This window comes from Lonchura striata, chromosome 9 (assembly GCF_050655825.1).
Source record: "Lonchura striata isolate lonStrDom1 chromosome 9, ASM5065582v1, whole genome shotgun sequence".
Taxonomy (NCBI): domain Eukaryota; kingdom Metazoa; phylum Chordata; class Aves; order Passeriformes; family Estrildidae; genus Lonchura; species Lonchura striata.
This window is the reverse complement of record NC_140711.1, coordinates 8037178-8053188: the sequence shown is the minus strand read 5'-3', so window position 1 is coordinate 8053188 and position 16011 is coordinate 8037178. Positions and strand designations below refer to the sequence as shown.

The 16011-nt window shown below is 43.6% G+C and overlaps 2 protein-coding genes across 8 annotated transcripts in view; one reads left to right on the top strand and one right to left on the bottom strand.

Annotated features, from left to right (window-relative positions):
- The window catches only part of NEU2 (neuraminidase 2), a 36130-nt gene extending 30455 nt beyond the window's left edge, over window positions 1-5675 (bottom strand). For 4 of the 7 annotated variants that reach the window (XM_077785629.2, XM_021544375.4, XM_085587048.1 and 1 more), the window contains exon 1: window positions 2085-5371. Coding sequence is in view for 4 of the 7 variants with exons in the window: in XM_085587048.1 (XP_085443174.1) it covers window positions 2085-2104 (20 nt within the window). In the remaining 3 variants the exon portion in view is untranslated. Of the gene's footprint in view, window positions 1-2084; window positions 5372-5535 lie in introns of those variants that run through there. The other 3 variants (XM_085587047.1, XM_021544374.2, XM_085587051.1) reach the window with 2 other exon arrangements.
- NGEF (neuronal guanine nucleotide exchange factor) overlaps window positions 1-16011 on the top strand; it is a 37012-nt gene that overhangs the window by 6309 nt on the left and 14692 nt on the right. The window contains exons 3-5 of the mRNA XM_021544366.4: window positions 6917-7102; window positions 7202-7305; window positions 11714-11988. Coding sequence (XP_021400041.2) covers window positions 6917-7102; window positions 7202-7305; window positions 11714-11988 — 565 coding nt within the window. The remainder of the gene's footprint in view (window positions 1-6916; window positions 7103-7201; window positions 7306-11713; window positions 11989-16011) is intronic.

Below are 16011 nucleotides of genomic sequence, written 5' to 3'. Positions count from 1 at the left end.
TTTGATCTGAGCTCAAAGAATGGAAGTACTACAACAATGAATACAAATAATCACCTCTGGCAGCAAGAGGGAATCTAGCTCGTTTGAATTCCTGCAAACACGTATATTAGAGAGAAGCAGTATACATGTGAAGTAGCACAGCACTGTAAAGGGTGCTCATGTGAGTTTGGGTTAGCATCCCTTAGCCCAGCACTCTCGGTCCTGGGCAGCAGAGGGCACTGCTTTTATAGCCTGATTTAACCAGAAGAGCAGGAAAAGCCTCTGGAGAGTCTGGGACCGGGATTGCAAAAGGACTTGATTTGAGCAAGTTTCATTCTGCTTATGAAATACATTTCCTAACGTTACCGCCTCTTTATGCTGCCAGTGGTGCTTCAGTTTGCAAGTGGTGAAGTCATAAATAGCTGGTGCAAACACCTGTTGACCAAATCTTTAAATTTTGTTGCTCTACAACAAATTTTTGTTCTTTCAGAGATAGATAAATAGGGGTTTTTTTCTATCCCTCTTTTTGTGCAATCTGCATCCTACAAAGTCTAAGAGAAACCATATTTGCAGGGAGAAGTATTTTAAAAAACAATAGATTTTCAGTAAAAATAGCCACTGTAGGTATTAAAATGTCATTACTGTCAAAACCTCATATTTCACAGGATCACCCAGAATAGCAAGCAATAACATACACAATTCTAATAAAGCATCCTTCAGCATATAGCCAATGTAGATCCCAATCCCAGCCTGCCCACCTATTCCACCCATTCTCTGCTTACCAGGTTTTTCAGCCCATTTATATTTTCATTGCTGTGCAAGGTCTAGGCTTTGCCCTCTAGTGTCCCAATCTGATCTGCTTCATCTGGACATGCCCTGAACCCCAAGTTCTCCATCAATCTCTTTGTTGCACTCTTTTTCTGTCAGCCTCGACTTGTAATTCTACACAATTTCCTCAGGCTACCATTTCCCAGACACATTCTTCTCACTTCCCCGCCTGTGGCTCAAATCTCAGTGTCCTTTTGGTCCTCAAGCTCTTCACCATTTGGCTCCTTATACAATCTTAGTAATCCACCCCTCCTCCTAGCTCCAGTGCCAAATTTTACAGTCTTTTCCAGTTCACCATTTTCTGAAGCATCCAGCTGTGGGTGAGTTCCTCTCTTCATAGCAGTCCTCTGGTCCAGAAGTAGACCTCTTCCTCACCATGTTTCAGTCTTGCTCCTTCTGTTTTTCAGTCAAGTGGATTTCTCATCATGCTGATCACAGAAATGGTCTTTATTCACAGAAAGTGCCTAGATCTGGACCAGGCAACTTTTACAGCTACAATATCAGAAATTCTCTCAGCCCTCAGCACAACACACATTCTCTCCATGGGCAGGAGCTCAGGAATTTTAGGTGCTAAAATCTAAGTCTAAAATTTATGTTCATTGTGGACAGTGGAAAAGGGCCTATAAGTCTATGGATTTTCATGAGTGCAGAGGAGATAAAACCCTTGCAATCCCAAAATGTCATTTTGTCTATCAACAGAAAGCAAAGTTTCTTGAAGGAGAGAATAACAGGAATCCAATAATATTTTCCAATAATAGGAAATTATTGGGAAACAGGGATCCAGTGATATTAAGTCTGATAATTTTTTTTTTAATATATTAAAAAATCTTGTCTCTGGCAGATGGTCAGTAAGTAAAAGGATAACCCTGATGATTATGAGAATCTAAATGTTAGAAGCACATAAAGATCTCATAAACAGAATTTCTGAATATTTTAGTTCTTGGTAAGGCTGCCAGTCCCAACAGATATAACTAAGGTGTTTTGATGAAAGGTTAAGGAGCTTCAGAAGAACAGATATGTTCCTAGGCTTTAGGATCTAAAAATACTAGGGATGAGAATTTCTGCCTGTCTACCATTAAAAAGTCAAAAATCAGGAATAGAAACTGCCCAGTCATAACGATTACTAAAATCACTGTTAAAATATACACATGAACAGAGGGAACCTGAATGAAACTGAGGTATGAAAAAGTCCTTCACTAGGTATAACATTCAAATCTATTAGTAGCTTCACACTTCTCAATAATTTGGTTAGCTCAGATTTAAAAAGTGCTTCTTACCTCATCTTGTGGCCTTTCATGGTGTGAAACTCCCACTGACTAGAAGAGTTTGGGGGATTTTTCCTGAATAAGATCTGCTGGGCTGCCTCTTCTCTTTTTAGTTTCTAGAAAAGGAGATATAATTTCTAAAAATTGCTATAAGACAACATTTAGAAAATGCATTTAAATTTCATTCGAAAACAAGCTCTTTGCATGGCTTTATTCTGAGGATTGCTTTTGATTTGAAATACACATAATAAATCTTAATTAAAATGATTACTCATTTTTCAAAATTACTAGTGCCTCAAAATAAAAAACAAAATTGGGAATTCATCCCTCAAGCGTAACTTAAATGAGATAATTGTGATAAACTAATTATAAACTCTCATAAATCATCACATTTTTAACACAACATGGACTAGGTCAGCCAGCATGTCAAATCTTTTCCAGCAGCAGTACAGTGAAGCTGGAAACAGTCTGCAACAACACAAACCCTTCTTTGCAGAATATATGCAAGTTCCCTTTGCCCACAGGGAACTGAACCATGATCATGCTCATTGTCAATAGAACATGGCCACCAAGAATCATTTCCAATGCCTTTATGCTTGCAGACCCTAAGAGTTCCAGAGACAGAACTGGGATTTGGTCTATTGGGGCATCGCATGGCTTCTGTCACCACCAACAAGAGCAGAGGTCACACAGCGCTGCTTCTACAGTGCTGTGGGAGAATTATTATGGGGCATTTATGTATATTGTTCTAGTATCCAAATTCTTTCTTTCCCACTACAACTAGACAAGGAATTTTAGGATAAATTAAAGGAATTGTGGTGAGAAAACTGGTTTGTCATCATGAGTTTGTACTGATTTTGGTAACTGGGGAAAAACTCTTCAGGCTCTGGAACAAATTGCTTGTTGTTACAGTGAGAGAAAAAAGTACACCTCCTCTACACTCCTACCTCATGTTTAAGATTAGGTGGAGTAGGAACCTCTCCAGGCCTGAGCCTGCCATTTCACAACAGTGAAAAATTATCCAAGGTGGCACTGCCATGGTCTTGACATCCATCTGCACGTCTGCCACCTCTACTCTGTTGGCACTCACTTTGAGCTCACTCCGTAGTAAGACAATACACACATAGATCTAGCTCTACCAAAAAAGGATAATCATTTTCCAAGAGTTTAGCTGCCCAGACTTGCTTACTGTGAATGGGATAAGCTTGAGTGAGTGCTGGCATAAAAGCAGAGGTAGGTATTTGCCTCAGGGAGTAGAATAAAAAAAAAAAAAGTAGAATTGAGCAGCTATACCAGCTTAAACTACATACAAAATTCTAACAATTGTGGAAATAGGGAGGCATCTTATAGCTATTCTACTTCATAGAAATAGTTCAGTATTGACTGACTTAAAGTAGTATCTGGTGAATAGGTCATTTAGCATGTTCAAGAACCTTCCCAAGTGAACAGAGAAAGCAGAGCAGCTCCATGAAGAGACTGACCTGCCCTGAAACAGGCACTAACATGTGGGATGCAAGGGAATAATGCATCTCTGACTCGGACCTGGATCCCCCACCCCCAGCATGAAGATCCCAGTCGCCAGACCACTCTGACAGAATCACTTGTTTACCTGCCTTTAGTTTTTGTGTCAAACTTTAAAAGCTTTCTATTTTGTCCCCAAACAGAAAAGCAAGACATAGAAAATCCCAGTAAATTTTGTAGGACAAAAATATCTCATTCTTGCTAAATATAATTTTTGTGTTCCAGTCCCATGAGTACTGGGAACCCTCTGTCACCTTAGTTGGGAGAAAAAGTATTTCTCAGTATTTCTTGTTTTGTTTATGGATATTCTGTGTTAGAAGAATAAAACTGGGAAGGAAGGAAGGAAGAACAACATCTTTGAAAGATCAAATTACAATTAAGAAAGAAACAGTTGCAAAGGAAGGAAAAGTAGAGTACTGGTCATTGCTATGCAATGTAACAGCTCTCTGAGACACAGAAACATAAACTGGGCCTGCCATGGCCACCAGGAGCATTTCACTTCTAGCTGGTGTTTCACCTCCTCAGAGCTTCCACTGGGTTTATTATCATTATTGCTTTCTGTGATATTTTCAAGTTTTCATCTCAGACCATAAGTAAAATTATGTTGGAAAAAGTGAAGAAAAGGGAAGACAGGCAGGATCAAATTACCAGTTATGAGATCATAAGAAGATGCTTTCTATTTATGAATGTTTTTCAGAGCATGACCCGGACATTTTTCTAAGAAGTTTCAATTTCCAACAGATTAAACCCTTGAGATTTAAACAATGTGAGGGGTTAGGAATCTGTTAAACTCTTAAAACATACTTCTGAAAGGCTTTGTTTTTTTTAGTTAATACATCCAAAAGTTATATTTAGATATATGTTCATTCTAGTAGTGTCAGTTAAGAGCTTATATACTGATTTCACTTTGAATACTGGAGAGAACTCCTCACTGCTCTTGGTCCTACCCTTGAGAAAACAGTAAACAGCATATCTGATTTTCCAGATTTCAGGGTATTGAAGAGGCTCAATTTTTCTAAAAAGCTTTTTAAAAGCTTACCCACTCTCTAAAATCCTTGACAATATTCTTACCCTGGTAGCAAGCCACCAAAAAATGAGCTTCAGATAGTTGATGCTGCTTAATCCCTTCCACAAGGTTTTGGCCACCCCCACACTCACCTGGCTGCCTCAAACCCCTAATGGCCAGCGTTTAATGTCTGATAATGCAGTGACCATCTATCCAGTGACAATCTCAGCCACAGCTCTCAGGCTCTCATCCTCCTCTGTAAGTACAACACATGCTCCAGCTCTTACCCCCACCCTGGTATTTCCTTTCAGTTGCCTGGTTCTTCTGACCTCCTGGTCTGGAACTGCACAAAGACCACACTCGCAGCCCTCTCTGAGCTCTCAGTATTTCCAGCTGTTTTTCTTTCCTATTCTGCTTCTTAATGACTTCACAACTGAGCTCTCCTGTGTGCCAGATCTAGATCTAGTTCACATAAGCTGAAAGAGTTTCTCTGGACATATCGTCATGTGCTGATTAAAAGCTAACCTGACACATAATTTAGCAAAACCAATATAAAAACAATAAAAAGGAAGCCATTTTACACATGCAGACCAACATACGAATTTTACGTTGTTGCATAAAATGCTTTATCACATACAGAAAAAAATCATGGTAATTTATCCAACAGGGAGAGAGCAAGCACAAGGAATAGCAGAGCATTTTTCCTCTGTTAACTCCTCAGTTGCAATGTGGTGCAGATGACTTTTTTTTTTTTTTTTTTTTTTTGCTGAGGGTTACTAACGTGTGGTGAAGAGCTGCACCCAGCCTGTCCAGAACCACTTGAACTGATGCAAGGTTGTAACCGTACTCTGGAGCTCAAGAGAATTTATCCCTGAGGCAGAAAAACAATTACCTGAACGAAGACAGATATAGATTACTGAGTACTGAGATACTTACTTCCTAAACGAGGGAATATATCCTTATGGAAGTAGCGACGCTAAGAAAGGGGAGATGAGGGAAATGACCGAGCGGGTGCGAAGCCCTGCCGGAGAAGGAGAGGCGAATAGCAGCCAATCCTGTGGGGTAATCAGGAGTGCGCTTCCCGGCAGGAGGGATTAGGCTGAGTTTCCCAGTTACATTCCTCCATCTCAGGGTTTCACTCCTGGAGAAGAAATGCACCATATGCACCAGATCTGGAAGCAGTTCAGGAGAACCCCCCTCTGCCACCCCCTTTCCTCCCTCAAAGCCGGCGCCATCCACACATAAGCAGAGAGGCGCAGGGGATGGGGGGCAGCGCTGCACCCCGGGGCTGAGGGACGGGAGGTCAGTGCCGGGGCAGGACCCCCTCCCGGTGTGGGGTGGCCGTGCATGGAAGAGAGGGGCTGTGGCATGAGGTGGGAAGGGGTGTGTGGGTGCTCGCTGGGGGAGGGTGCTTTGCTGGGGAGGGAGGGAGTGGAGGAAAGGACTTCCCTGCATCGAGGGAAGAAGCCCGTCGGCAGGAGCTTGGGGGGATGGAGGTAGGGGGGCCTGTGAAGGTGGGGGGCCTCTGGGGCAGGGATTGCTGCCTTTTGGCGGAGCCCTTGGGGAGGAGGGAGTCAGCCTCCCGGCGGAGGAGGGACCTGCGCTGGAGGGAAACCGGAGGGCTGAGGAGGTCTCTGCGGGCAGGAGTACCGGGAGCGGGGTGGGGGGCTCTGAGAAGGGAGCTTGGGGAGGAGGGGAAGGACACGACACCTGAGGGGTCTGCGGGGGCTCGGGAAAGATTTTGGTGGCGTTGAGAAGGTCTGCAGGGAGGGCTCTGAGGAGCTCTGGGGGAACTCAGGGGTCAGGCGGGGGCTCTCAAGGCTCCGAGGAACAGGGTCTGGGAACTACCGGACTTCGAGGGTCTCGGGAGGGATTTGGGGAAGGCTGAGGGAGCTCCGCCGGCATTTGGCAGAACTCCGTGGAGCCTCGGAGGAAATGTGGGAAGGAGGAGAGAGGCTGCAAGGAGCTAGGGGGGCACTGAGAGGTTGGTGGAAGCCTGCGGGAAGGCTCTGAGGGGATCTTGAGGGGGTCTCTGTGGGGAAAATCTGGTAACGTTTTGAGGAGAGACTGAGGGGGCTATGAGAGGATTTGGATGGAGAGCCTCTGGGGATGCCTGACGGAAGGTCTGAGGGGAGGCTCTGAGGGGATTTGAGGAGGCTGTCTAGAGATGTTAGGGGAGAGCCATGGGGACGCTTTGGGAGAAGCGGGTGTGTGAGGAGAGACTCTGAGGAGGCTTGGGGGCTCAGACGGCCGGAGCGGGGGCGGGCTGCGGGGGCGCCCCGGGGGCGGTTGCAAGTCCCCTTTCCCTCCCGTGCAGGCTGCTGCCTTCCTACCCCCGTTACCGTGGCAACCTCCCGGGCTCCCCCAGCCCCGCACCGCCGCTGCCGCTGCCGCCGGAGCTGCTGGGCAGCCGCCTGCCGCCACCAGACATGGAGCTACTGGCCGCGGCCCTCAGCGCCGCCTGCGCCTTCGACCAGGAGGGCTCGCCGGGACAGCTCAGCAGGTGAGGGGGGTGCTGAGGGCGGGGGCGCGGGCGGGCGTAGGGGCCGCTCTCCCGCCGCTGTCCCGCCACCGCTCTGAGGACGCCTCCGCCTCTCCGCAGGGTCCCCGCCGCCGCTGAGCAGACCCCTGCCCCCGGCACGGCCGCGGCACCGCCCGCACACCCCATGACGGCCGACTCCTGGAGGAACCTCATCGAGCACATCGGTAAGGAGCCGTGCCCACCGCGGGACGCCCGGCCGCCGCTCCGGCCTCACACAACTTCGCCGCTTCTCCCGCTCCCCGCACGGACGGCGGCACAGCAGCCCCTAGAGGTGCCCCTCAGCCCAGCCGGCCTGCACCTGCCGGCCCCCTGAACCCCAAACCCAGAGCTAGAGACAAGCGCTGCACAGATGGGGGAGTTAAGGGCGGGGTAAGGGCTTGCGCTGCAGGTTCCCAGCTCCCTATCCTTGCTGGGAATCCCCTCACCATCATTACCGTGGCTTTTTGATGTCTTTAGGGGAATCAGTTTTGCACGTTGCCTGGCAGTGGATTAATGCTATCACGGAACAGCCTAACCTTGTTCATAAACAACGATTATTCTTGTGATTATGAAACAATCATTAAGGCTACCCCAAACTTCCTACTAAAATATGTTTTTGCATACTCCAGAAGGCATAAGCCTAAAGTATTTTTTTACCCATCTTGTTGGACATTAGTTGTATGCACCAGGTCCTGCATCTATTCAGTGTAACAGCCACTGGCATAGCGCTTTCAACACAAGAGTAAGTTATTTTATCCTTTGTGGTCTCTAAAAAGACAAAGTTGAGGTTATCTGGGTGCCTGTGGAGGAGAGGACTGTTAAGCTTTTGCTCTTGTGGTATTTTATTTTTTATCTTTATCTTTTGTGGGATGGGGAGAGGACCTCCACAGATTGTTTCTTGGTTTCCCATATCAGAATTGTGACATTCCTCAGAGGGATTTCATCAACAGCGAAGCTAAATCCCATCCTGAGGCAGGTTTTATGGTGGGAATATAGAAGCTTTGTTTTTAAACACTCCTGATCAGTTTCAGGAAATAGAATCAACATACTTGAACGAACTAGAGGGCAGGAATGTAGCACTTACCATGGGAAAATCGAACATATAACTCTCACAAGCAGCAATGCAAACCTCCCTGGCAGAAATGAGAAGGCTTCTTAGGCTGTCTCTGCTGTTTGCTGCAGGCTGTGGCATGCAAGGCTGATTCTTGGTACACCTGATGCCTCTGGGACAGTGCTGGAGAAAGAGGCTGGTGTGAAACCAGCAGCCTGCCAGCATCTGGCAGACAAACCATCTGAGTTTGGGGCCTCCTGGAGGAAAGTGGTGAACAATTTGCATGAGCGTTGCCAGATCTGTTACCTGCAAAAGCTGTGTAGATCCTATCCTACCAAGGGAGCTGTGTCAAAACACTCTCAGTTTACTGGGACTGTGCACCTCAGAGGTGAGACAAAAATACTAAAACCAGGAGTGGTTCAGAGCAACCCAGTTGCTGTATTCATATATGTATTTATGTGCTGTATATCAGAGGGCAGCTGTGCAAAAGCTCTGCACACATCAGTGTAACTGCAAGTAGGTTTGTTGCTCCTTTATGGAAGAGACTGGGTTTTGACAGTCTGAGCTGTTATGTTTACCCCCACCAGAAATGTTACATCAAATAGCTGGAGCTCACTCACTTCTTCCTTCTCTCCTGCTTTTGAGACATTAGTGGACTCTTTGCTTGAAACTGGAGCAGAGAATTTCAGAGAAAACCTCTCTGGGTCTCCTGGGACTTTACATAGCTTTCAATGCAATAACATTTACTTTAAGAGCGCTGCTAACTCTCTAAGGCAAGGATTTCCACAATTAGTAACTAGTTTTTCAATTCCCCTCCCAGGTTTTAAGAGAGCTGGGAAGGGAGACTGTGACAGCAAAATTAAATGGAATAAACAAAAAGGGCAATGTCTATTATGTACTATAAAAATTATGTAAACATGCCTTATGAAGATCAGTCTTGAACACTTAAGTCAACAGATAACACCAAACTCATGCTCTGACTACAGGGTTAACCGTTAGCCAGGTCACAGTAGGGACAGTTTGGGACATTAAGCAATGAAGGGAGCTTATGAAGGCCTCTGACATTTTGTACTTGTTCACTTACTAAAAGTAAACATTTACTAAATAATTATATCATCTGAGTCACATTCAGCTATTGATCCCAGCTTTTTTTCTACACATTCAGTGAGTTCCTAGATGTTGTCTCCTTTCAATATGTCAAAACCTTGTTCCTTGACCTTGCATCTGTTACACCTCCTGTGCTGTGATCATCTCCTGTTCCATCTGGACAAGGCCTTGGCATAGCTACTCTTTCTCTCTCTTATCTACATCCTTTTTCTACCCATTGTAGCCTCTTTACCAACATATGGGTAGACCCTTAGGACAAAGACAGCAGGGATATCTTTTGTCATTGCTAGCACACCCTCCTTATTTCTTCCTACCCTTCTGCCTACGGATCTACCTGTCTTTTGTCTTTTTGCTGTACCATCTTTCTACTTTCTCCCCGTATTGCTCAACCTGGAAACAAAGCCAGCTTTCCTTATCTGGGTCTTATTTCCTTAAAAGCAAGAAACAAATAGTCTTGGGGATCTTTTAAAAAGGGCTACTCTTCAGATTTGCATGAAGGACCCTAAATTCACCTTACACAAAGCATCCTCTGACTTGCAAGGCAGAGCCAGCAGCACAACATGGCTGTATACCTGCAGTCAAACACTGCAAGTATAATTATCTCTAATTTGAGTAAAATAGATTACGTTTCAGTTTCCCAGTGTGTTTTCCCTTGAGTCAAGCACTGCCCACGCTGCTGCAGGATGTTGCTTCCCAGCTTTTCCTGCTGTCTATGGGGCAAAAAGAACCCAGAGCCCTCGAGCACAGGCTGGCCATATGGATCAGTACCACCAAAAACAGCTCCAATTTAGCAGGCTCTTTGCTACATACCTGAAGGAGTGTTTCCACTCTGCTACATCCTCAGAACTCTCTCTGATGGTGAAAAACAGCCTGAAATGCTTAGGAAAGCCATATAAACCTAGCTGACGCAGAGAGAAATTACATAAGTGGCAGCAGCATGCAAAACTTCAGGGGAAGTCTCCTCTGCTCAGTATTGTGTAGGAAGCTAACAGAAGACTGTATGGTTTCCTAGGCACAGCTACCCTTACTGCTATTTTAATCCGGTGTTGAACATCTTTCCAGGAAGAACAGATTAGAGGACACAGACTGCAGTAGCGCTGCGCTTATTCCTGTGCCTTTCCCCAGCATATTTCCTATATAGTTTTAACACTGACTGGTACAGAGCCTCATTGAAACTGGTCCAGAGATTTAATAGGCAACAACATCTATGTTTCTGCCTGCCTTAGACAAACTTTTAATCCCATTGTCTCTCACCTTATTACACACAGAATCTTGGATCAAATATCATGAATACATGTGACCAGATAAATTTTAACCCCTAATGATTAAAACAAAAATTATTTAGGCTAGTTTTGTTAACATCAAAGGCTTTTCTCTTTATTCATTCATGTTACACTGCAATTCAAGTATAAACCAAGGGAGATAATGTAAATTGTGCTTCAATTTCATTAAGGGAGGAAAGTGACTCAGTGTGCTTATGCTCTCCTGCCTTTACATGTCTTCTAAATTACATTTTATATTCAAGCAATTAAAATTCTGGGTCCTACAGATGGTACAGAAAGAAAAATGGGACAGTTTGAAAGCCCTTAGAGAGACAAAGGATGTTCTAAAGATTGGCAGTGAACTTCAGGATTCCTACCTTTTCCATGCTGTCAGTTGATATTGGAGTGGAGGCAAATCCAGTGCAATTTCATCTACTGAAGTTAGTAATTGAAACTTTGAAGACACCTGGTGTCATTGATGTGCTGTCCCATGGTGTGAACTCAGAGCCTGTTCCTTAGTGCTGTAGCAAATAGGTACCTTTTGGATATTAATTTCGTATCCTCAAGCATCATAAAAGCTAAGAAGGAAAACAGCAGGATATTAAGCAACATGTCCATGACTAACTATGAAGTCCAAAACAACCCTAGTAACTGTAGCTAGTTGTCCCAAAGTTTCACCTGACCAATGCCAGTAACAGCAGCTCAGTGTTTCCTCATTAAGGATTTTTGTAGCCATCAAATTGCTCCTTTTAAAGTAATTTCAATGTGTGCAGTATTACTTTTCCAGACACACACTTAAACATAGACATCAACCTATATAACTTGTAACATAGTAATATTACAGAGAAAATCAAGGTTTAAAAGACATTTACAAGCCTGACAAATCAGTGCTTTTATGTCTTCTGAGTGGTCATGGATTCATCTGATTGTGTTACTAAATGTTTTGTGAGAGCAGATTTTTAACAAGACTTCAGATTTAGAAATGGCCTTCCATTTATAGTTTTCACTTCTGGCTGGAGTAGGAATACTGTAACAGGCTTTTCACTCTGCATGGAAGGGACATCTCTCACCTCTGCTGAGGCAAACTAATGCTAAGCAGTTGTCCTTTCCCACAATACTTTTCTACTATCTCGTTCAGTTGTATCCCCTCAAATCTACTTTGTTCCTTCCTAGGGCTCTTGTACCAGGAATATCGAGATAAATCTACGCGTGAGGAGATTGAAACCAGGCGATTGCAAGATTCACAGACAGACCCTGAGGAGACTTCACCCAGTGAGGAAACCCCATCTGAAGCAGAACCCACAAGTACAATTGAAAACAAAGCTCCACCACAAATTAATTTGCTGAGAAATTCCAACTCCAGGTTCAACTTATGGCAGGATCTTCCTGAGGTCCAGAGCAGTGGTGTCCTCAGCATCCTCCAACCAGATGAGATCAAGCTGCAGGAGGTAATGGAGGGATATTAAGAATATTTTTAAACTGTATTTCTGTTTTAAAAAATGGAGATTAAATTAGGCCAAATTATCAAGATTTAAAAACTAAAAGCTTCACAGCAGTCACAGACAAGCCTTGCCCTGTTGAGTACTTTCTGAGTTGCACTGGTTAGCACACCATTCACTCTTTATTGTGAAACTGCAGACATTGTTCTATATGCTATTACCACTGGACGTTTCTGTAGCAAAAGGAACTTCTTTTCCTTTTTCTGATTCAGTGTTAGGAGCAATTCACAAAGAAAGAGAAATATTTAGGAGGTTTTTTAAAAAAAGTTATTGGTTCCAGTGCACATTAATCCTTTTCTGAAGTAACTATCAGGACACATAACTTTCCACCAGAAATCTTAGAAGAATTCAACCATTAACTGTAAGGTTTTGAATATGATGACATTAGTAGAAATAGAAGAGATAGATATTGATAAGCATCCTTGTATTTAATTGTTGTTACTTGGAGTCTATTGCAAACAGTAAAAAGTAATGACAGGTGTGTTTGCATTTAGCTGTGCAGTGCACTGACATCACTATTTTAGAACCATGTGCTGTAACTTACAGGACTACATCACTGAAAGGAGTGGGTGGGGGTAGCTGTCACAAGTGATGACAACATCAATTGCACCACAATTTACAACTGGTTGCTGTTTTGGGTTTCATGGGGAGTGTGTGTGTTCTTTGTCACTGCATAGCACTGGATTCACAGCCAGCAGTGGAGAGGGCAAACCCTATTCAGTGTGCTGTTTGCATTGTGGTATGAGGAGTGGGCTTGCCAAGGCTCAATCCCACAAGTCCAACTGCACTCTTGGAGCAGGATTGCTTCTGATGAGATGGTGAGATGAATGTGGCAGTATATCTGCTTAGCCCAGGCTCACAGGATTGTACCCAAAGTGCTGAAGAACATCTTGGAGTGTAAGCAGACCCTCCTAAGTTCACTTAGACTTCCAAAATCCACACTGATGAATACCTTGTGCACACAGTACCAGTCCTGGCTAGGGCTGTAACTTGACTATCACACTGGAAAAGTTCATCTTGTGCACCCCAAGGTCTGTGTTATTCACACCCTTAGTGGAGCAGACTGGTGTTTACATACAGTAGTTTGGGCTAGCAAGCACAGGCTGTTAGTGTATCAGGGTTAGGGCTAAAGGTGAATTAAGTGATCTGTTGTTTTTCCATGCTCTTCTTCTGCACTGGTTATTTGGATTTGTTCTGTTTACGTGGCAGAACACAGTACTTCCAAGTGCCAGAATTACAAACACAATCTGGCATCTGAAAAAATGACAAGCTTTTCTTTTTATTTTTGCTTCAAAATGAAGAATTTTTATGGTGAAATATTTTGCTTAAAAGTGTGCATTATGGATTTCAAAACTTGTCATTTCTGTTAAGTTACATTTGTTACCTGTATGTATTTTTGGGAAAAAAATCTCGGTGCTGCTAAACCCCAATATTAAATGTGCTCAATTTTCTTCTTTCTGTTAAAATAACCAGAGAAATAAAGCAGTTGTAGAATGGGACAGTGCTGTCATAAAGAAGTGCTGTGCCTTCTCCACTGTTAGTTTATCAGAACTGAAATTTTCTTCCTGCTTGTCCTGGGATTAGCACAGTAAGATATTGTAAAATTGCTCAAAGCCAGAAAGCTGTGAAATTGGCTGAAGTTTGAACAGATAGAGTGGAGAATTTTCTTTGTGAGGAGAATCAAGGTCAGAAAACAAGGAGAGCTAAAGAAGTCACTGAAGCTATTGAAGAGATGATGTTGAATTCAGCCTTGTTCTAAGCAAGCACTACTTGCTCCTGCAGTTCTGGAACTCTGTTCATGCTGGATGTGAACTGTGAGAGTGAGTTGTATGTGAGGGCTTAATTTAGTGGATGTAAACTGCTCAGCATCTTAAAGGAGAATTGGAGAAGTTTTCCTGAAGTACAGGACAGCAGAAATTCTGGAATAAATATCTTAAGGACAAAACTGTATTTTCTGACCCATTTTATCTTCAAAGCTGTAGTAAATGCTTGCATGTCTTCAGCCAGGAAAGGTGGAGCAAGAGTATTATTTTGATCACAGGGAGAAATACTGGTACGCAAATGGAAAGAAAGTTGAACACTCTCCTTTGTAGCTGAGGAAGGGAACACCACCATAGCTGTGACAGAGCAGGGCTTAAACAGTCAGAGAAGAAGTTGGTTATTTGAAATGATCTTCAAAGTGGAAGAGACTAGAACAGGAAGACAAATCTGGTGTTCATTAGTGGCAATGGTGGAAAATTACTGAGCAACTTATCAATGCAAGAATAAAAAAAAAAAGGTTTTCAAGCATCAAAACAAGAAACTTGACTGGAAGAGGAGTGGATGCTTGAAAAGAGTCATGGAAAGTGATTTTTTTTTTATTGTTCCCATTGGAACAAACATGACAGATATTTTCACTACAGATTTCAGTATTTCTTTAGTATAGTCTGCATTCTGGACCTGCCCTAGCAGGTCTGGCATCCTACACTATAGAAAACAGCAAACACAAATTCTACAGTCAGACTTAGCAGAAAAAAAATCCTGACTTGGAGTCTCTGGAAAGCTGCAGTGCAAAATGATTGGTGGTGTCAATCTTCAGGATACCTGGAAGGGACAGGCTATCCTAATACACCCTGTATATCTTTGCCTATTTCCACCTCTCTCATTTATCAAATAAAAAGGTACAGTTAAAGTTGTAAAAGTTTAGGACTGAGCCAGTCATGCAGAAAGAAAGAGGTTCTCTCACATGTTCATCCAGTGCCTGGGTAAAGCTTTTGTGAGAAGATGAGCTGATACTCCTCCACTTTTCTCATTAGGAATCTGGCCTTGGAAAAAAAAAAAAAAATCCAGCATCCTCTTATTTCTTAAACACTATCTGTTCCATGGTCACTGACTAAGTTCATCTGTATAAACACCCTTTGCTCTGTCTTCCATCTGGAGGCTGTGCAGGCACAACCTCCTCCTCCAAGTGCAGGAAACCACTTGTTGGACTTAAGTGCTCACTGGGAACATTTCCTAGGCTGCCCACCCTGTGAAGAGCTGAAATGTCACTTCAATTGCTATTTTAGCAGCTCTGGATTGAGTAACAGTCCTTTCTTGCTGAACCCATTCACCCAGATCTTGGACTGCAGCACAGTGTCAGGAACACAACCCAGGTCTCTACCTTGAGTTCTTATGTGATGCACATTGGTATTTCCAGGAGAAGGCCAAAAACTGACCAGTGGAAAATTCCAAATCAATTCTTTAAAGAGAAAAAACAGACAACAACCAAACCACAAGACAGAACCCCCAGCTAATTTAGAGTATATTTCTCTATGTACACATCACACAAACCACTGCATGTACCTGTGTCTCTGTATGACCTCCTCAACTTTAGCTGGGCCCCAGCAGCTGCTGAGAACCAGCAGAGCTCAGGGACTGACACCCTCAGTGCCTGACCCACTCCCTCCTCAGCAAGGTGCAACAGAGGAGCTGTGGGAACAAGAGGAGCATTGAACAGCTTTAGATTCAAGGGAGCAAAACTTTCACTGAACAACCAACTACCTCTCTTAGTAATGGCAGCATGGGCCATGGGCCCCAGGCCAAGGAACCCAAGGTACCCCTTCATCAAGAGATGCCTGAAGGAGCTAACAACTTTTCATTGTGTTGAACCTCTTGTGAGAATCTTCAGTTAATCTTACTTCAACCAATGGATTCAGTAGTTGTATAAATAAACACCTTTTGTATCTACCTCTGAACAAGACACCATATACTCATCCAGAGAGTAAGGGATCTCTGAGTGGTAATAGTGGAATGTCTCTGCAGCACTTGCAGTAGGTAGACTTTATATCTACATCTCATTAAACTATTTTTTATCTCTTAATGAAACCAACAATTTGCTTTTTCACTTCCACAGACCATATCCTTGGCCTGAGGAAACCAGGCTTTGCTCCAGGGTTTTCTCTTCTAACAGGATAAGCAAAGACTGAAATTTGGAGATTATTTATGATTTCT